Source organism: Coregonus clupeaformis, unplaced genomic scaffold, assembly GCF_020615455.1.
Source record: "Coregonus clupeaformis isolate EN_2021a unplaced genomic scaffold, ASM2061545v1 scaf0422, whole genome shotgun sequence".
Taxonomy (NCBI): domain Eukaryota; kingdom Metazoa; phylum Chordata; class Actinopteri; order Salmoniformes; family Salmonidae; genus Coregonus; species Coregonus clupeaformis.
In genome coordinates this window covers 47,895-69,696 of record NW_025533877.1, presented here as the reverse complement: position 1 = coordinate 69,696, position 21,802 = coordinate 47,895, and the positions used below count along the sequence as shown (strand labels likewise).

At 44.9% G+C, this 21,802-nt stretch overlaps 2 protein-coding genes across 2 annotated transcripts; both read right to left on the bottom strand.

The window, feature by feature from the left end:
• Nucleotides 1–310: 310 nt before the first annotated feature.
• Nucleotides 311–9,499, bottom strand: LOC121587414 (interferon-induced protein 44-like). Its single transcript, XM_041904301.2, has 9 exons — nucleotides 9,256–9,499; nucleotides 8,913–9,018; nucleotides 8,369–8,758; nucleotides 8,158–8,212; nucleotides 7,799–7,994; nucleotides 3,641–3,793; nucleotides 1,135–1,306; nucleotides 955–1,055; nucleotides 311–767 (listed from the first exon to the last, which is right to left on the bottom strand). The coding sequence occupies exons 2-9, from the start codon at nucleotides 9,001–9,003 to the stop codon at nucleotides 585–587; spliced, it is 1,341 nt and encodes a 446-aa protein (XP_041760235.2). The 5' UTR covers nucleotides 9,004–9,018; nucleotides 9,256–9,499; the 3' UTR covers nucleotides 311–584.
• Nucleotides 9,500–13,192: 3,693 nt separating this feature from the next.
• On the bottom strand, nucleotides 13,193–14,539 carry LOC121587415 (guanine nucleotide-binding protein G(I)/G(S)/G(O) subunit gamma-7). The gene is made up of 3 exons (XM_041904302.2): nucleotides 14,449–14,539; nucleotides 14,098–14,205; nucleotides 13,193–13,569 (listed from the first exon to the last, which is right to left on the bottom strand). The coding sequence occupies exons 2-3, from the start codon at nucleotides 14,176–14,178 to the stop codon at nucleotides 13,444–13,446; spliced, it is 207 nt and encodes a 68-aa protein (XP_041760236.1). The 5' UTR covers nucleotides 14,179–14,205; nucleotides 14,449–14,539; the 3' UTR covers nucleotides 13,193–13,443.
• Nucleotides 14,540–21,802: the final 7,263 nt, after the last annotated feature.

The following is a 21,802-nucleotide window of genomic DNA, read 5'->3' as shown; positions in this document are numbered from 1 at the left end:
TGAACAAAACATTAAGAACACCTCTTTCCATGACAGACTGACCAGGTGAATCCAGGTGAAAGCTATGATCCCTTATTGATGTCACTTTTTAAATCCACTTCAATCAGTGTAGATGAAGGGGAGGAGACAGGTTAAAGATGGATTTTTAAGCCTTGATACAATTGAGACATGGATTGTGTATGTGTGCCATTCAGAGGGTGAATGGGAAAGACAAAATATTTAAGTGCCTTTGAATGAGGTATGGTAGTAGGTGCCAGGCACACCGGTTTGTGTCAAGAACTGAAACGCAGCTGGGTTTTTCACACTCAACAGTTTCCCATGTGTATCAAGAAAGGTCCACCACCCAAAGGACATCAATATTAGGAAGGTGTTCCTAATGTTTTCTATACTCAGTGAAAATTGTAACTGGGAAAGTCAGAATGGAATAGCCTCGGAGAATTAAGATAAAAAGGTTTATAAAGCAATAACTAAAAGTTACCATTTAAACACATCTAGGATCAGTGTATTGCCCTGATCCTAACCTTAACCATTAGAAGGTCAAACCCAAAACTGACTTCAGATCAGTAACACACCTACACCCCTAGTCACTCAGACTTCTGGTCCCCAGCCTGATCATCAAAGTAGTCGTCAGTGTAGCGAAGCATCTGGACCACGGCAGTAAGCAGGAGGATGTCTGTGTGGATGTCCAGCTCAAACTCACGACTGTAGTTCTTCACTGGCAGGACACACGACTGGGACACACCCAGACAAACACTCACCTCGCGGGTCTGAAACAAACACACACACACACACGGCATATGAGCACACGTGCAGACACACACAAATGCATGCACACACACGCACACACATTCACGCACACACACACACACACACACACACATATGGTTGACGTTAAGTAAACGTGGTGTACTATGTGTGAATAGTGATTCATTCCAGACTCAGCCATGCACTCACCATCCTCTCTATGTAGTGGCTGAGGTAGACGTTGGTCAGGTCTTCTCTCACTAGAGGACAGGCCTCATCCACCTTAGTAAGCAGGACCAGCTGGGGAACACCTAGTGACACAAAAAACATGTTAACACACACACATGCACAGACACGCACAGACACGCAAACACTCACTTCCTTCCTTACCCAGCTTGTTGATCCCCTTGCGGATGGCGGCGAGCTTGTCCACCATCTTGGCAGAGAGCAGAGTGACCTTGCAGGCGTCCAGTACGTAGACCACACAGTGGATCATGTCCTTCAGGCTGGGCGACTTACAGTACCCAACACCATCCGCCTGGACAGACATGGACGGGTTGAACTGGGGGAGAGAAACAGGACATCAGCCCTCAAGATAAAGACAGTGCCTTCGGAAAGTATTCAGACACCTTGACTTTTCCACATTATGTTCCGTTACAGCCTTGTTCTAAATATGATTAAATATTTTTTTCCACTCAGCAATCTACACACCATACCCCATAATGACAAAGCGAAAACAGCTTTTTAGAAATGTTTTCTAATTTATTTAAAATAAAAAACAGAAATACCTTATTTACATAAGTATTCAGACCCTTTGCTATGAGACTCAAAATTGAGCTCAGGTGCATCCTGTTTCCATTGATCATCCTTGAGATGTTTCTACAACTGGATTGGAGTCCACCTGTGGTAAATTCAAATGATTGGACATGATTTGGTAAGGCACACATCTGTCTATATAAGGTCCCACAGTTGACAGTGCATGTCAGAGCAAAAACCAACCCATGAGGTCGAAGGAATTGTCTGTAGAGCTCCGAGACAGGATTGTGTCGAGGCACAGGTCTGGGGAAGGGTACCAAAACATTTCTGTAGCATTGAAGGTCCCCAAGACCACAGTGGCCTCCATCATTCTTAAATTGAAGAAGTCTGGAACCAACAAGACTCTTCCTAGAGCTGGCCGCCCGGCCAAACTGAGCAATCGAGGGAGAAGGGCCTTTGTCAGAGAGGTGACCAAGAACCCGATGGTCACTCTGACAGAGCTCTTGAGTTCCTCTGTTGAAATGGGAGAACCTTCCAGAAGGACAACCATCTCTGCAGCACTCCACGAATCAGGCCTTTATGGTAGAGTGGCATGGTAGAAATTATATTGGAAGAGCGACTGCAGATTCTTTCAAGCAACAACTTTATTATAAGATTTGCAAAAATGAAGCAATCAACAACCACTCAAATGGTTCATGGTTGAAAAGCTCAATGAACAGAGTGGTCTCTCTCCTTTTATAGAAAGTATATCCTCGTATCTATGTGACAGTTAGCAGATGTGCAGAACAGGCCCTGGGAACAGAGTTGTATCGCCACCATTCTCTGTTCCTCCCTGCAATTCCCACGTAGCTACATTCCTGCCGATCGTTAACACAGGAGGTCACATACTGCGGTCGTACCCAAATGACTCATAAATCTGTACGCTCAGATTTATCACACATGACAAGTTTGTATCAGTAAATAATACTAGAATATAACAATGGACAATCTTTAAGTAAAAAACAGCATAGTATGTCTAATTAAACAGTATAGTATGTAATGGATATCAATTTCCTCCACAGTGGCCAGACGGAAGCCACTCCTCAATAAAGGGCACATGACAGCCCGCTTGGAGTTTGCCAAAAGGCACCTAAAGGCTCTCAGACCATGAGAAACAAGATTCTCTGGTCTGATGAAACCAAGATTGAACTCTTTGGCCTGAATGCCAAGCGTCACGTCTGAAGAATCCTGGCACCATCCCTACGGGGAAGCATGGTGGTGGCAGCGTCATGCTGTGGGGATGTTTTTCAGCGGCAGGGACTGGGAGACTAGTCAGGATCAAGGCAAAGATGAACGGAGCAAAGTACAGAGAGATCCTTGATGAAAACCTGCTCAAGAGCGCTCAGGACCTCAGACTGGGGAAAAGGTTCACCTTCCAGCAGGACAACGACCCTAAGCACACAGCCAAGACAATGCAGGAGTGGCTTCGGGACAAGTCTCTGAATGTCCTTGAGTGGCCCAGCCAAAGCCTGGACATGAACCCGATCGAACATCTCTGGAGAGACCTGAAAATAGCTGTGCAGCAACGCTCCTCATCGAACCTGACAGAGCTTGAGAGGATCTGCAGAGAAGAATGGGAGAAACTCCCCAAATACAGGTGTGCCAAGCTTGTAGCGTCATACCCAAGAAGACTCGAGGCTGTAATCACTGCCAAAGGTGCTTCAACAAAGTACTGAGTAAAGGTTCTGAATACTTATGTAAATGTGATATTTCAGTTTTTTATTGTTAATACATTTGCAAACATTTCTAAAGATTTGTTTTTGCTTTGTCATTATGGGGTATTGTGTGCAGATTGATGAGGGGAAAAAAACGAATTTATCAATTTTAGAATAAGGCTGTAGCCTAACAAAATGTGGTAAAAGTCAAGAGGTCTGAATACATTCTGAATACACTGTATACTGCTACTGCTACTGCTATTGCTACTATCAACCACATGCTTTTCCTACCATGAGGCTGGTGCTACTTTAAGTCGGAGGACAGGCTCATTGTAATGCCTGGAATGATTGGTATCAAACATATGAAATCATCTTTTTGATACATTTCTATTCATTCTATCTTCCTCCACCAGCCACCACTGCTACCATTTGCCAGTTTTACTCACCTGGTACCGGTCTTGTACGTGGCCCTTCAGGATACTGGTGATGTCATCTATATCCAGCCCTGCGCTGGGTCCTTCCTCCAGGCCCATGGTGTCACATAGGACCAGAGGGAGAGCCTTCCCACCCTGCTCTGCCTTGATGCTGTAGGTACGGAACTACAGAGAGAGAGAGTTGGAATGTTAAGTCCAGTACAATAGTGATGCTCCAGAGGTTTTGTATAACCAGTAGTTTTGAAAGTAGTGTTCACGAGCCAAAATGGGTCCCTGAAAATGTTGCACAACATACAATATGTTTTGTAAGTGCTTAAAGAGCAATTCCACCGCTTTTCAACCTCATGTTCATTATCTCCATATGTGAAAACAACGCATTTCTTCGTTTTGTAGAAAAAAATAGAAAGTTAAAAAGTTCTACTTGTTCTATGCAGTGGGGGGTGGTCTTGGATGGTTGAGGGGCAGCTCTCGGGGGGACTGTGGGAGGGTCTTGGATGGTTAAGGGGCAGCTCTCGGGGGGACTGTGGGAGGGTCTTGGATGGTTGAGGGGCGGCTCTCGGGGGGACTGTGGGAGGGTCTTGGATGGTTGAGGGGCAGCTCTCGGGGGGACTGTGGGAGGGTCTTGGATGGTTGAGGGGCAGCTCTCGGGGGGACTGTGGGAGGGTCTTGGATGGTTGAGGGGCGGCTCTCGGGGGGACTGTGGGAGGGTCTTGGATGGTTGAGGGGTAGCTCTCTTGGGGACTATGGGAGGGTCTTGGATGGTTGAGGGGCAGCTCTCGGGGGGACTGTGCGAGGGTCTTGGATGGTTGAGGGGCAGCTCTCGGGGGGATTGTGGGAGGGTCTTGGATGGTTGAGGGGCAGCTCTCGGGGGGACTGTGGTAAGGTCTTGGATGGTTGAGGGGCAGCTCTCGGGGGGACTGTGGGAGGGTCTTGGATGGTTGAGGGGCAGCTCTCGGGGGACTGTGGGAGGGTCTTGGATGGTTGAGGGGGCGGCTCTCGGGGGGACTGTGGGAGGGTCTTTGATGGTTGAGGGGTAGCTCTCTTGGGGACTGTGGGAGGGTATTGGATGGTTGAGGGGCAGCTCTCGGGGGGACTGTGGGAGGGTCTTGGATGGTTGAGGGGCAGCTCTCGGGGGGACTGTGGGAGGGTCTTGGATGGTTGAGGGGCAGCTCTCGGGGGGACTGTGGTAAGATCTTGGATGGTCGAGGGGCAGCTCTCGGGGGGACTGTGGGAGGGTCTTGGATGGTTGAGGGGCAGCTCTCGGGGGGACTGTGGGAGGGTCTTGGATGGTTGAGGGGCAGCTCTCGGGGGGACTATGGGAGGGTCTTGGATGGTTGAGGGGCAGTTCTCGGGGGGAACTGTGGGAGGGTCTTGGATGGTTGGTGGCCTGGCGGTTGGGAGCTTGAGCCAGTGGCCCGAGAGGTCACTGGTTCGGGTCCCCGATTCGACTTGGTGGGAGATCTGTTGATGTGCCCTTGGCCGGGGCGCTTGACCCTGGTTGGTCCTGTGGGTCACTCTGGATGGGAGTGTCTGCTAGATGACTGAACGTAATGTAAATGTTGAGCAGCTTCACTGCAGATAGATTGTATGTTTAAAAATGCAATATATATACAGTGGGGAGAACAAGTATTTGATACACTGCCGATTTTGCAGGTTTTCCTACTTACAAAGCATGTAGAGGTCTGTAATTTTTATCATAGGTACACTTCAACTGTGAGAGACGGAATCTAAAACAAAAATCCAGAAAATCACATTGTATGATTTTTAAGTAATTAATTTGCATTTTATTGCATGACAAAAGTATTTGATCACATACCAACCAGTAAGAATTCCGGCTCTCACAGACCTGTTAGTTTTTCTTTAAGAAGCCCTCCTGTTCTCCACTCATTACCTGTATTAACTGCACCTGTTTGAACTCGTTACCTGTATAAAAGTCACCTGTCCACACACTCAATCAAACAGACTCCAACCTCTCCACAATGGCCAAGACCAGAGAGCTGTGTAAGGGCATCAGGGATAAAATTGTAGACCTGCACAAGGCTGGGATGGGCTACAGGACAATAGGCAAGCAGCTTGGTGAGAAGGCAACAACTGTTGGCGCAATAATTAGAAAATGGAAGAAGTTCAAGATGACGGTCAATCACCCTCGGTCTGGGGCTCCATGCAAGATCTCACCTCGTGGGGCATCAATGGTCATCCAGAATGCCGCAGCCCGTCTGGTGTTCAACCTTCCCAAGTTCTCTCACGTCACCCCGCTCCTTCGCACACTCCACTGGCTTCCAGTTGAAGCTCGCATCTGCTACAAGACCATGGTGCTTGCCTACGGAGCTGTGAGGGGAACGGCACCTCCGTACCTTCAGGCTCTGATCAGTCCCTACACCCAAACGAGGGCATTGCGTTCATCCACCTCTGGCCTGCTGGCTCCCCTACCTCTGCTGAAGCACAGTTCCCGCTCAGCCCAGTCAAAACTGTTCGCTGCTCTGGCACCCCAATGGTGGAACAAGCTCCCTCACGACGCCAGGACAGCGGAGTCACTCACCACCTTCCGGAGACATTTGAAACCCCACCTCTTTAAGGAATACCTGGGATAGGATAATGTAATCCTTCTACCCCCCCCTTACCCCCCCCCCAAAAAAAAATACACACAAAAAAAACAAAAAAACATTGTAAAGTGGTTAACCCACTGGCTATAAGGTGAATGCACCAATTTGTAAGTCGCTCTGGATAAGAGCGTCTGCTAAATGACGTAAATGTAAATGTAAAATGTCATGAGGAAGGTGAGGGATCAGCCCAGAACTACACGGCAGGACCTGGTCAATGACCTGAAGAGAGCTGGGACCACAGTCTCAAGGAAAACCATTAGTAACACACTACGCCGTCATGGATTAAAATCCTGCAGCGCACGCAAGGTCCCCCTGCTCAAGCCAGCGCATGTCCAGGCCCGTCTGAAGTTTGCCAATGACCATCTGGATGATCCAGAGGAGGAATGGGAGAAGGTCATGTGGTCTGATGAGACAAAAATAGAGCTTTTTGGTCTAAACTCCACTCGCCGTGTTTGGAGGAAGAAGAAGGATGAGTACAACCCCAAGAACACCATCCCAAATGTGAAGCATGGAGGTGGAAACATCATTCTTTGGGGATGCTTTTCTGCAAAGGGGACAGGACGCCTGCGCCGTATTGAGGGGAGGATGGATGGGGCCATGTGTGGCCAACAACCTCCTTCCCTCAGTAAGAGCATTGAAGATGGGTCGTGGCTGGATCTTCCAGCATGACAACGACCCAAAACACACAGCCAGGGCAACTAAGGAGTGGCTCCGTAAGAAGCATCTCAAGGTCCTGGAGTGGCCTAGCCAGTCTCCAGACCTGAACCCAATAGAAAATCTTTGGAGGGAGCTGAAAGTCTGTATTGCCCAGCGACAGCCCCGAAACCTGAAGGATCTGGAGAAGGTCTGTATGGAGGAGTGGGCCAAAATCCCTGCTGCAGTGTGTGCAAACCTGGTCAAGACCTAGAGGAAACGCATGATCTCTGTAATTGCAAACAAAGGTTTCTGTACCAAATATTAAGTTCTGCTTTTCTGATGTATCAAATACTTATGTCATGCAATAAAATGCAAATGAATTACTTAAAAATCATACAATGTGATTTTCTGGATTTTTGTTTTAGATTCCGTCTCTCACAGTTTAAGTGTACCTATGATAAAAATTACAGACCTCTACATGCTTTGTAAGTAGGAAAACCTGCAAAATCGGCAGTGTATCAAATACTTGTTCTCCCCACTGTAATATATATATATATATATAATAATAATTTCATCAAAAGTACAAAAATATATACAGTGATTATCAAACACTATGAGATTTGTGGTGACGTGGAGAGCAAGAAAATACCCTCCCTCTGGCTATAAACTCATTGCAGGTTTTGAAAATCACTGTGTTTTTTAAACTTATAATCCTACTCTGTGATGTCACAGAGAAGTATTTTTTTGAACATTTATTTAATCTTTCTAACCACAGATCACAGAAACACGCCATTTTCCCATACGTAGACACTGATATGGAGCTGGAGATAATTAATATGAGGTGAAAAGTGGCGTAATTGCCCTTTAAGATCCCGGACTGCATCTTTAAGCCACAACCACACACACACTCATGCACGCACACACACAGTACCTGTGTGGTGAGGCTGTTGCCTGCGCTGCCGGTGTTAGCCTGCCCGGTAACATGTCCTTTGAAGACAGAGTTGATGGAGTTGAAGAAGCTGGACTTGCCAGCCCCGACCGGACCCACCAGCAGAACTCTGGCCTGGACCACAGACTTTACCTCAGGCTTATAGTTCTTGATATAGTCCATCAGGCGGTCCTTGGTGCTAGAGATGGATGGAGGGATGGAGAAAGGAAGAGAGAGATGGGTGATAGACTTGATTGATTGATTAATTGAAGTATATTGACTGGAACAGCAGAAGTAGTACTAGATGCATCAGTAGTTGCAAAGTATTATGATTTTTGTACCACTTTTGAGATTTAACATACCCATATCCTTCCCAGTCAATTTTCCTCCAAGGAGTCTCCAGAAAGCCTCCACAGTCTGCCAGAAATTGAGACAAACAACAAAACAATCAGATTTAATCAATACAGTAATTGCTTCACCTTGCCTTCTGACTGGTTAGAATATTTTGCCATATTGGTTACATGTATCCAATCGTAGTGCCTAAGGAGTAGGGGCTATAAAAGGACCACTCACCTTCCACTCTGTACACCTCACACTCTGTCAGCTGCACGTCATTGCCATGCATCTCTTCTGCTTCAAAGGTGTAGCTGTTCCCTGCAACAACTTGAACTGTAGCGGTGTTATTATAAAGAAACCACAAGACACCAACATTAAGACCATGGTTTCCATCTGTGAAACCGTACTGGCCATTGGTACTGGACACACGCAGTGGCTTTTCTCTCTGGTCAGAGATGCTGTAGAGAAAGGCCTTATCATCGTTGATCTCCTGGTTAGTCTGGGCGTAGTCCTTACTGATGTAACCTCCGAAAACAAATCCAGTCTTGTTGTAGGCCACAAGAACAGTGGGTCCCTGTTGGTTGCAGTGGTAGTGGAAGGATGAATTTGAGTAACCGTGGACACTGGCTTTGGATAGAAGAGAATAGAATAGTACCTTTTACTAAACCAATCGCTTTGTTCTGGCTGCACGGAAGGTATCTGGCCTGAGAATAAAATGAATCCCATAAAATGTCATACAAATAAAGATTTAATTTAAATTCAGTCCATTGTTCCGACAAACCTTTGTAGAGCAGGTGGAGTCTGACATGGCCAAACAGAGACAGCAGTTTCTTCTCCTGCTCTGCTGACAGACTGGACCTCACAACACTCATGATGTCACCAAGGAACTGAGGTAGAAAGACCAGAAATAAATAGTAACATAAACATGGTCATACTGATTAACCTCACCTCACTGTATAGACACACACACTGAGGAAAGTGCGAAAGGCATGTAAAGAGTGGACAACAACCTGTCATATTTTCATAGATGCTACCACACAGATATCTGTTAGAATTGCTTCTTTTGAAGCACTTTCTTTAGATTGTAATGATGATGATGATGATGATGAGGTAGAAGTTCTTACTGTTTGTAACTGATGATCGTGTTAGAAATATAACTCCTCTAATGCAGTGGGCTGCTGGGCTTCAATCAATCACAATTATAATCAGCCACATGTCGCGCAATCCCAACAAGTATAATCAACCACAAAATCCAGGTATAATCAACCACAAAATCCAGGTCGCGCAGCTCCAGTATAAAACAGAGGCGTTTCAAGCTTTCCTTTTCTTAAAATCGAAACTAAAGCTGCGTTGAGTCACTCAACTTGCCTTTCTTTTTGTTTAAAATACAGGAAAGGACCGCTAGAGTGCGCTTGATAGAGCTCTGCTGGCGCGCCAGGTGGGCGGGGTTAGCATTTTTTTTAGTAGCATACCTCGCTGTGCAGCCCGGAAGAGGGAGTGCGTCTTGCACCGCCTGTAGCCTTCCCTCCACAAGTCATGTAAGGAAATCGGGGGCTTCTACAGTAGGATAGAAGACTGGGAATTGCACAGGGCTTTGAAATAAAACATAATGGTATTTAATTAACAATGAGTTGTAATTCTATCTGAGGCTAGAGAAGCTTCTATGGTCACTTTCAAATGACCTGTAAAATTCTCAGGTGTGGATGGATGTGTGTGTGTGTGTGTGTGTGTGTGTGTGTGTGTGTGTGTGTTGTGCAAAGAAGACAAGGAGCAGGCCAGAACACAGGCATTATTATCATATTTTTATTAATGTTGTCTACTTTTCAATACTATATTTTTTAACAGCAATATCCACAAAAATATTAACAGTAAAGTCTTAACAGTAAAGTATTTAACTGTAAAATATTAACAGTGTGCAAGAAAACATGAGTTATGGCACATCAGAGCGACCAGATACAAAAAATATATATTTTTCCTTCATAATCAATAACTGATCATTCACAATTAATCAAGGCAAAAAGATACAGTAACGCTTTACTTTACAGTCCTGTCCCAGCTGGAATGAACACATTGTGGTAACAATGGGGACTTTCAACCTGGTACCAAATAGTCCATGCTTGCAACGAAACAGATGTTTTTACCATGTTATTTCTAAGCAAATACCAAGTTAAAGGGGACTGTAAAACAAAGCGATACCAGAGATACATACTGTATATGCATACACAGGAGATAAAAACACAATGATGAGTCCAGGTAAAACTGACCTGAGATCAGTGTCTAGGGCCAGAAATTAGTTTTAGGGGTCTAGCGTTCTGCTCTGGGTAAGATATAGGATCAGATTCCATTCCTCAAATCCTGACATAATCTTTAAGGGGAGAAAACGTTAAACGGACTTAGATCAGCTATACTGAATGATGTGGGAATGGGAACACCACAAGAGTTCCATTCTAGAGCTTTGTATCCTCTTTAAAGACTGTTCACTCAAATACTCTCAACTATTCTCAAGTCTAGGGCTAGAATGTTGTTCCTGACCATGTGACCTGACCAGGTAAAACTCCTGGTCCTAACCAGCATACAACACAATACACCACAACAAGGCGAACCATCAATCAACCAATCAATCAACCAATCAATCAATCGATTCTGATTGCAAAATAACCGTCCGTGGAATGAATGAATTAAGAAATAACAAGATTGACCCTCAAAATAATCACTTTTAAAAGACATTAGGAAACTGTGTGTGTGTGTGTGTGTGTGTGTGTGTGTGACAGTGTTTTAATATTTCAGGTTTGTTTCTCACAGTGCTGTGCCATTGTATAAGAAGCTATGCTACGAGTACGGCCACTTCACTGCTTTGTAGATTTGGTTGGCTCCCCATTTAGTCACTGGGGGATTGTGTGTGTGTGTGTGTGTGTGTGTGTGTGTGTGTGTGTGTGTGTGTGTGTGTGTGTGTGTGTGTGTGTGTGTATCAACCTTCCTCAAGCTGCATGAGGAAACAAACAGAGTAAATTCTGACGGAAGGGAAACATTTACGCAAAAATTGTACGTCCACAGAAAAGATTCTGCGACAGGCTGACATTCAAGAAAAGCACATTTTGTTTTTTGGGGTGGAAAATGTGTGATGCACTTTGATTGAATTCTGGCCTTGGTTTTATCTTACAAACACTGTACAGTTTGAAAATAATACTCGACTGACCTGCTTCCATTTAGAAAGAAACTCAAACCAAACCCAAAACAGCTACTCTCAAAATGTATCACTTCTGCACATGGCTTAAAGAAAGTTTATACACCTTTATTTAAATTTTCTCTAGTGTCTTTTTAATTTTTTACAATCAAGTTTGGTTTGGGAGAAGAGGAGGGGACTGTGGAGGTGGGGACACAAGACACCACTTTGTAATTGGCTCCTGTTCCTCAATAGAATACATGATGAGCCAATAAGCAAAGCCCATGATGTGATGCTGGCTCTCATTGGCAGAACTAGTGATGCATCTAACCACTGATACAGGATCAGATATTTGTACACACCCCTTATGGTTCGAGTTAGGATTGGGGATGATAATCTGATCCTAGATCTGTAGTTAAGGTAAACTTTTGCTTCAAGTGTAAAGTTAAGGAGTGAATGGAAACCTACAGTATATGCTATGTGTATGGCAATAAATTGACAAAATATCGAAACGATAATTAATTAAAAAACATATATTTTTAAAAGAATTGAAGTAAACTTCTGGGGTTAAAAACTTGAACACAGTTTAACTATGACCTCTCAGTATTCGTCAGTACTCAAGATAGAAGTTTCATCAGGCTGCGTTTCCACAGGCAGCACAATTCTGATCTTTTGCCCAATTATTGGAAAAAGAGCTGATCTGATTGGTCAAAAGACTAATTAGTGGAAAAAGTTCTGAATTAAGCTGCCTGTGTAAACGCAGCCTTTTAGACACAGATCTAGCATCAGATTACCCTCCCTAAATCCTAACCTTTACCATTAGAGGGAAAACACAAGACTGATCATAGATCAGTGTCTAGGGGCAACTTACTCCACAAGTCGACACAGCCGGCATTTTGGCAATGTAGAAAACCCACTGACCAAGAATTCAAAACCAAAGCAGTAACACTGTTGATATATAACCTTAGCTAGAGTGGGAGTGTATGTAGCCTAGGCTTTAGCTCAGTGGGCTAACACAGTCTTGTGGCATTGCAGATGATCCGGATTTAAACCCAGTGGGTACATATGCAGCATGTACCAACCTCCTCAGTGTTTCAATGCCATGTTCACGAAAACACAATGTCTCGTGGAAACATTGACATTACCATTGACCCAAGGTTTCAGGAAGGTGCGATCACCATTGTGATATTTAGCAAGCCATTGGCAAGTCAGTCACTATATGGCTAACAAACACACCATGTATAGCCACGGTGGTTTAGTGATGGGTAACCATGCCTGAGACATGAAGACTTGTATTAGCTTCCACAGATAATGGCTAGGCTTTAGCTGAGAGGGTTAACACATCTTGCATCGACCCAGGTTTTACCCCAGATTGGTCACACATACACCCCCCACCTCACTCCTTACCCTCATGTACCTTATACCCCTCACTCCACATCACCCAGACACATGCTATCAATCAATTGATTCATCAATCAACCGATCAATCAATTAATCAATAAATCATTGATTGACTAAAATACATGCTATACATCAGCCTATAACTTCATGTAGGCGACTGTGGATTCCTATTAAGATAATTGTCCTAACCCCTTTTTGAAGTTAATCTGCCATCTCCAGTTGAGTGTCACTATCTCTGTGGGTGAGTCAGTAACCAGTATGAGTTAGGGCTACATGTTAGTACAGGCCTCAGCACCACAGTGACACAACTCAGGGCTAATGTCACTAATGTGGTAATGTGGTCTGCAAACACAGACACTACCCCCTAGCTGTGGCTATGGAGTATGGCGCTTTTACAGTGGCTATTTTGTTCCTGTGTGTGTGTGTGTGTGTGTGTGTGTGTGTGTGTGTGTGTGTGTGTGTGTGTGTGTGTGTGTGTGTGTGTGTGTGTGTGTGTGTGTGTGTGTGTGTGTGTGTGTGTGTGTGTGTATGTGTGTGTGTGTGTGTGCTCTATGTATAGACTGACAGAGCTGGGCCTTGTTGGCTGTTGCAGAGTCAGCCGGTGGGAGTGTGTGTATGGGCAGAGGTGTATGTGTGTGTGTGTGTGTGTGTGTGTGTGTGTGTGTGTGTGTGTGTGTGTGTGTGTGTGTGTGTGTGTGTGTGTGTGTGTGTGTGTGTGTGTGTGTGATGGGCAGAGACGAGTGTGCAGCTATAGGATGATGCAGGGTTTCTTGTCTTTGAAAGGGTTTTCTGACGTTGGGACACCAACGAGGAGTGGGTCGTTACGGGCGTGCTGCTCACAGTAACTCATCAGGTCTGCTGCTGCTTTAGACACCTGGAGAGAGAGAGAGAGAGAGAGAGGGACAGGGAGAGGGGAGGGGGAGAGAGAGGAGGGGGAGAGAGAGAAGGGGGATAGGGTAGAGCGAGCGAGATAGGAGGGGTAGAGAGAGAAGGGGAGAGAGGAGAGATAAGGGAGAGAGGATGAGAGGGAGAGAGAGGAGGGGGGAGAGAGAGAGAGAGAAAGAGAGGAGGGAGAGAGAGAGAGAGAGAGAGAGAGAGAGAGAGAGAGAGAGAGAGAGAGAGAGAGAGAGAGAGAGAGAGAGAGAGAGAGGAGAGATAAGGGAGAGAGGATGATTGGGAGCGAGAGGGGGAGAGAGGAGGGAGAGAGAGAGAGAGAGAGAGAGAGAGAGAGAGAGAGAGAGCGAGAGAGAGAGAGAGAGAGAGGAGAGATAAGGGAGAGAGGATGAGGGGGAGCAAGAGGGGGAGAGAGGAGGCAGGGAGAGGGATATTGTGATGCTATGGTAACAGTGGATTGCTCCTTACATGCGAATAACAACCTTAGCTTTGACACACACAGACACACCTTAATACGTTCGATCCCTGCCTCGATCCTCAGTTGTTCCACCAGTTTCCTGGCCTGGGCGATGTTGTTATTGGTTGACATCCTGATCCATTAATACACACACCCCCACTAGGTAGAGGGAGAGTGGGAGGGGAGGAGGAAGAGAGGGGGATGGGGGGGGGGGGGAGGACGGAGAGAGAGAAATATTTAAAAATAAGCTTTATACTGCCCTCGTGGTTTTCTGCTACAGTCAACATGTTTTCCTCAGGCTTTATTGTGCATGCACTGTCCTAAATCACACACACACAAACACACACATATGACACATGGGCGTGTACGCACGCACACACACAAACACACGCACACACATACCTAGCGGATGGTGTGCAGATCGGAGTCTGCTCCAAGGGCCGGCCTAGACAGCTGTGTGTTGGGTTGGTAGACCGGTGTACCAGGTAGGGCAGGTGTGTGTTGGGTTGGTAGACAGGTGTACCAGGTAGGGCAGGTGTGTGTTGGGTTGGTAGACAGGTGTACCAGGTAGGGCAGGTGTGTGTTGGGTTGGTAGACAGGTGTACCAGGTAGGGCAGGTGTGTGTTGGGTTGGTAGACAGGTGTACCAGGTAGGGCAGGTGTGTGTTGGGTTGGTAGACAGGTGTACCAGGTAGGGCAGGTGTGTGTTGGGTTGGTAGACAGGTGTACCAGGTAGGGCAGGTGTGTGTGTGCAGGGGCAGGGCTGACCAGGTGAGTTGGGTCACTCAGCTGGACAGGAGTGGTTGTGACCTCAGGTCAGATGGTCAGCTGTAAACCTTCACCTCCTGCAGAGTAGAAGTTTCAAGATTCAAGTTTTTAATGTCACATGCACAAGTACAGTGAAATGCCTTTCTTGCAGACTCAAAACCCAACAATGCGATAATCAATAACAATGTAATACTAGAAAAAAACACGAGAAATAAGAAGGGTCAGTTCCAATACCATATTAACAATGTGCAGGAATACCGGAGTGATGGAGGTAGATATAACATTTTGTGACTATTTTATTTTACAGTCATATACACATTTCAACTACATAGTAATTAATAACTGCATCAAGCGCTATAAAGTTACCATTATTTCAATACATTAGTAAATATCAAGTTGTCACAGGGCTGTAAAATAAAGTACTGTACCAAACTATTCACCAGAAAAAATGGCCTCTCTCTCACTCTCTTTCTCGCTCTCTCTCCCTCTCTCAGGAGTCCTACTGTAATTACTCTACTATGGAGGACCTTGAGATTAATGTCTCTAATTAGGGCTGTGTGTGTGTGTGTGTGTGTGTGTGTGTGTGTGTGTGTGTGTGCGTGTGTGTGTGTATGTGTGTTTGTGTGCATGTGTGTTTGTGGGAGTATATTATGTATGAGCTACTAACTATATATAACGTTTTACAGTTTAAAGGCAGTAAATGCACATGATAAAATATAAGGCATGCAAAGAAAACGGTCATACATGCTGTCATATCCTTTCAAACTTTTCAGAAACTGTAGGCCTATCCATTGAGCCCACCTGTTACCACAGAGCTAATTTCATACGCCTGTTGATTTTCCAAATAGTTTCAAACTTTCCTAACGAGGGTATATTCTCTCATTCCCAGACAAAGGGTAAGTGACCTGAAGCATTGTTTGACAACCTATATAATTATTTTCGACCCTCAGAATTATATCTTGGCCTATAGGCCACCGAATTGCCCGTTAGAAACAGTATCGCCGTGTCTTGTGCAGTGTTCTAGTATAGACCAACACATTAGTAGCCTAACTTGATTAGGCAATACACGGTATTAATCAGGTCATGGTGATTCCACTGGTAGACTAATGATATGGCTGAGCATCCAATATGGACCCTATAGCTGACGCGACACGCGTAAATTCCCAACAATGGACTACATGGGTCTCTCTGTGTGTGTGTTGCCCCTGCATGCACAGTAGGCCTGTTCTGCCGATTGAAAATAAAATGCGGGCATTTTGACGGATGGAACAGTGTGTCCTCTTCCTTAGCCACACACGCACGCACACACACACACACACACACACACACACACACACACACACACTTGGCACTTACAGGCCTACTACGGTAATAGGCCTACTGCATAGTCTAGTTGAATCTCAGCTGGGAGAATGGGCTGTTGACATGTCGTTAGAATGCGTATGGAAGCTATTCGCCTGTTGGAAATAATGCATGCCTTGCAAATAGCCTATTAAGCAAATTTGACACTTCCCTCAATAAAACATCCAGCTGTTTTAGACATCGCTGCTTCCCTCTGATATCTATCAACTACAGTGTGCGCTACCGACGTTTTGATAACGTTTCTCGGTCAGACCCTGTCCCCCAGTTCCTCTCCTCCCCACCCTCTCTCGGCCCTGGCTTGGGAAACCCGAATTCGTGACCGATGACTCTCTCTTTCCCGTAAGCGCTGCTATTCTATGGCCAACATCGGGAAGGCAAGACCACATAACCGTCAAATAAGTACATGGTTATGTAAAGAGGTGATATAAACATATAAAATACACTGATATTTCCCAAACTCACCTCCGAATGCGCTGTATTCCTGATTTAAAGGGGCAGCTTCGTTGGTTCCACAGTCTGTTCGTTCAATCTCGGTTTTTACCGAATCAAACGCCACCCCCTCTGTTGGCTAGCGGTGTCTGTCCACCCTATTCCCCTCCCTCTCCCTCTCTCTCCCTTCCTCCGCCGCTTCTGACAACCAGCTAGCGCTCTCACACACTAACTTGATTTCCCCCCTTGAGAAAACCAGAAGGGTTGGTTCAGAACGTAAAGGATGAAGTTGCTCCTACACGTCGATCTAAGTTCAGTTTTGCGTTTTTCCCACCAATGGTTAAGGTTACGTTTGGGGCGGATGAGCAGATCCTAGATCAGTGGTTACGGGAGTTCAGTAAGGTGGCCCTTGTTCAAAATCGAATACCAATCGGTATTGTACAATTGCACAAACATTTAGGTTGTGGCGCTTTATGTAGGTCTATCGAACATCAGACATTCATTTAAGTATTTTCTCTTTGCGGTCGTGTGTGCCCGGAGTGTGAGCTGCTTTCAATGTATCCGCTAAACGCATCTGGACACAGAATTGATACAGGATCAAACAGCAGGGTGCAGTAACACATATTCACTCAGGGAGGCGCCCTTACTCAATGTTATTTACAAAGGGAAAGGACTCTTCATTCCCACTGATATACAAGCTACATACTAGGCCTGGTCGGTAGACAGGAAATCGCTGCCGTATTTTCACCTATAGTCGATCACGCAAACACACACACACATTCACACAAACACACACGCACACACACACACATACACACACGCAGCTCTGCAGGCCCAGGTTTCCCCTACAGTGGCAGTCTATAGTCATTCCCCACTCTAGTGGGCTTTTTATACCCACCAGAGAGCTAAAAATAGCAGGGAGAGGGGAGAGAGAAAGATAGAGAGAAAGGGAGGGAGAGAGGGAGAGAGCATTTACTGCATTGGCCTCATTTCTACTGAAGTGTGAAATTATGCTGATGGTACATTTAGCTTTCATTTCCTCTCCTTTGATGTCTCTCTCTCTCTCCTTTCTCTTTTTCCCTCCATCTTTCTTCCATCTCTCTCGTTCCTCTCTTTCTCCCCTCCCTCTGTCTCTCTCTCTCCCTCCCTCTCGCTCACCCCTCTCCCCTCCCTCCCTCTCGCTCACCCCTCTCCCCCTCTCGCTCACCCCTCTCCCCTCCCTCTCTCTCCCTCTCTGATGTGAGCAGCATCAACATCAGATGTAGCTGAAGCACAAACACAAACTACAGAACATTGCAGTATGCTAAGAATCTAGATCAGTCCTGAATTGGAATTCTCACAGTACTATTTGGATTCTAGTTCAGTTTAGCAGTATTTGAGCATGTAACAGAGATAGTTTGGTGAACCAAGCTCCTGTGATGAGTAACCAAACCTGGGACATATAGATTCGTGTTAGCTCCAAACCTAGGCTTTAGCTCACCGGGTGAACACAGTCTTGTGGCGTGCAGATGACCCGGGTTTAAACCCAGTTGTTCAAAAGACTAAGGACTGTATTTCTGTTAAATTAGCTGGGTTTAAAATCCTCACCATCCCCTGAACTGTTACTAGTCAGTAGCCCCCAGCAGGTGCTAAAATGGCTGCCACAGAATGATGTGATGTTATCTAAGAGCATTATCATGGTTATGTGTTGAAACCACAATGGCCATAGTCTCTCTATACAATATATAACTCACGAGTGGTGACTGAAGGGGCACTCTCTCGCTCTCTCCCTGTTCTTTCTTCCCACCTCTCTCTCTGACTCATAGACCGCTGTGAGAAACTCCATTCTCTCCATGAGATGGCCGTTAACTTCATTAAACCCTGGGTTGGGTGTGTGCGTCTTGTTTGTGTTATAGCCTCTATGTTAAAACAGGGTGAACTGTGTTTGTGTTTTTGATGGTGTATTTTAAAACAGTATTAACGGTGTGTGTTGTATGTCAACAGCATCTGTCAGTGATTTTTGAGGCTAATTACTTTTACACTTTAACAAGGATGGCATCAAGAGTGTGTGTTGTGTAACCCCGGAGGCACGTGAAGGGTGTGTGTGTGAGTGTGTGAGTGTGTTATCAGGGTGTGTGTCACCCTCATTAAGATCCAACAGAGGGCTGCTAGCCTCAGATCTCCTCACATTACATTACAGCCTGACATACACATACACACACACACACACACACACACACACACACACACACACACACACACACAAACACACACACTCTGCCTAGAAGATCTATAGCTGTCATAACGCATCACCTGGGTCACACCACATTCTGACGTGGCAACCGTCGCCGTCACTGAGTCGCCATAGCAACCTCACTGGGTGAAGAATCCTCAAACAGATAGAGAAAGAGAGAATGTGCTTTGCTTTGCAGGCATGCTGTCAGGGAGTGGAGAACAGTATGACACAGTATGAGGCTGCAAGCTGCTGAGAGAGCTGTTGTCACGGTGCGTTCAAGACAACTGGGATCTCTGAAAAAAACAAGCTCAGATTGGGAACAATCGTGACGTCAGTGATCTTCAGGTCTGAGAAGTCGGGGCTCTAGGATGATGCCAGAGTTTCTGACTTGTAACTCCGAGTTGGATGACCTTTCCAAAATATTTTTCCCATTCGGAGATCCTTAATATATAGATATTTTTTTAATGATATATTTTTTGTTGTTGTCTTGAACGCACCGAAGTCGGAAGTCAGAGATTTACTAGTTCCTAGTTGTCTTAAGCGCACAATCAGTCCACGTAGGCGACCTAGTATCTAACCCCCCCCCCGGGTGCACGTTTTGGTTTTTGCCCTAGCACTACACAACTGATTTAAATAACCAATTCATCCTCAAGCTTTGATTATTTGAATCAGCTGTGTAGTGCTAGGGCGAAAACCAAAACGTGCACCCATGAGGGCCCCAGGACCGAGTTTGGGAAACCCTGATCTATACAATGCAAGACCATGTTAGCCCACTAAGCAAAATCCTAGGTGTTCAATTTAGGAGCCAACAGGAGTCTTCGGGAGTCTTCAGGTCTCAGACCTGGTTATCGCTCCGTCATCTCTCACACACCGTGTGAGGAAATATCACACAAAAGGCAGATTCTTAATTGTTATGTTTATTAGGAAAATCATTTTGCAGATTCAATATGATAATTTCTTCATATACAGTACCAGTCAAAACTTTGGACACACCTACTCATTCAAGGGTTCTTTATCTTTACTATTTTCTACATTGTAGAATAATTGTGAAGACATCAAAACTATGAAATGTTAAACAAATCAAAATATATTTAGTAGCCACCCTTTGCCTTGATGACAGCTTTGCACACACTTGGCATTCTCTCAACCAGCTTCATGAGGTAGTCACCTGGAATGCATTTCAATTAACAGGTGTGCCTTGTTAAAAGTTAATTTGTTGAATTTCATTCCTTCTTAATGTGTTTGAGCCAATCAGTTTTGTTGCGACAAGGTATGGGTGGTATACAGAAGATAGCCCTATTTGGTAAAATAACAAGTCTATATTATGGCAAGAACAGCTTAAATAAGCAAAGAGAAACGACAGTCCATCATTACTTTAAGACATGAAGGTCAGTCAATACGGAACATTTCAAGAACTTTGATGTCTTCACTATTATTATACAATGTAGAAAATAGTAAAAATAAAGAAAAACCCTTGAATGAGTAGGTGTGTCCAAACTTTTGACTGGTACTATATATGACATCTCATAGTTAGGATGCATTGCCACAGTACATTATAGTAGGAAGACTATTGCTAGAATAAATAGCTAGAATAATAATTATAATAAAAAATAAAATAATGTCTATACATGATCATTATGTAAAAAAAAGGTTCAAACAAAAAACATTTTTACAAAAACAATATGAGATTAAAAACAGTTACACTTTTCAAACCAAAGCCGTTATTAATGCAGAAGAATTATAATAACAAAATACAAATATGGTAATTTCACAGTTTGTGTCCTTATTGGTTCTCATGCTGGCTGGGAGAAACACTTATTGGGGCCATGCAGGGAAGGAAGGGCAAAGATGGAGGTTAGCAGAACTACACTACCCAGAAGTCATTGCACCCCTCAGAGGTCCAGTCCAGAAACAACTTCGAGGCACTTCCACGTTTTGTGTTTGGCAGAGCAGACAAGTGTAAACAATATGGCGGAAGTTCCCCAAAGCCTAATATTTAACCCTGTCCCCTATCCAGTCCCTTCAGATATTTGAACTGCTAGGGGTTAGGAGTTGTTACTGGGCTAGGCTGATAGTATGATCTGGGGTGATGCAAAAATTCCAAACTGCATCCCTGGTAAGCTTGAGTTTATAGAACATGTTTCTGATTAACTACACTTAATGAACTACTCTACCCATAGTCCTTTGTGCCGCTTCTCTTCCACAACATGACCAGTACCCTGTTTCCAGCTACATGACTTTCTGATAACACACATCAGTGAAAGACTTTGGGGGCTTTTTTCAGGTAGAAACTACGTTAGAACAGACACCACTATCTGGCTTGTATAATCTATTCTATAATCATTTCAGCTCTGTTCTGTGTTTCAATCTTGGCCATACAGCAGCCTCTTTGTCCATTCCTTAGTCATTATAGGAATGCTCTCTGAACCCATTCCTAATTTGACATACAACAAAATCAGACTTTCACGTAAATCATGTTATTGATATATTTGTGAGAAAAGTCTAGATTTGTGACAGGATCCAGCCCTCTGTACTACACACCCGAAAAAGACACCCTCTCATTGGGTCATCTCTGGAGGACTCCACCCATTTGGGCTTTGGCCAGTCCCCCAAGGTGTTCAACCAATGACGAGAGAGAGATCTTCCTCAGGGCCCATCCCTTCTCTGATTATAATAACGTTCTGTGGAATCACAGTTGGCAGCTCTACAAAATGGCCGCCTTTTCACTCCTAAGAAGACTACACTACCCACAATCCTTTGAAGAGGGCAAAGGCAGCCATGATGTCACAATTCCCTAACGTTCCTAAATCATCTATAGACTCTATATCCACCTCCAGCTATATAACTCTAATTGCTATTTACAGCTATCTACAGATGTGGAGTGAAGGGGAGTGGTAAAACTAACAGGAACCGTACAACAGACGGGTTACAGGGTGACACAGTAGTGCAGAAAAACAGACAATGTGGAAACCTCACGACACCC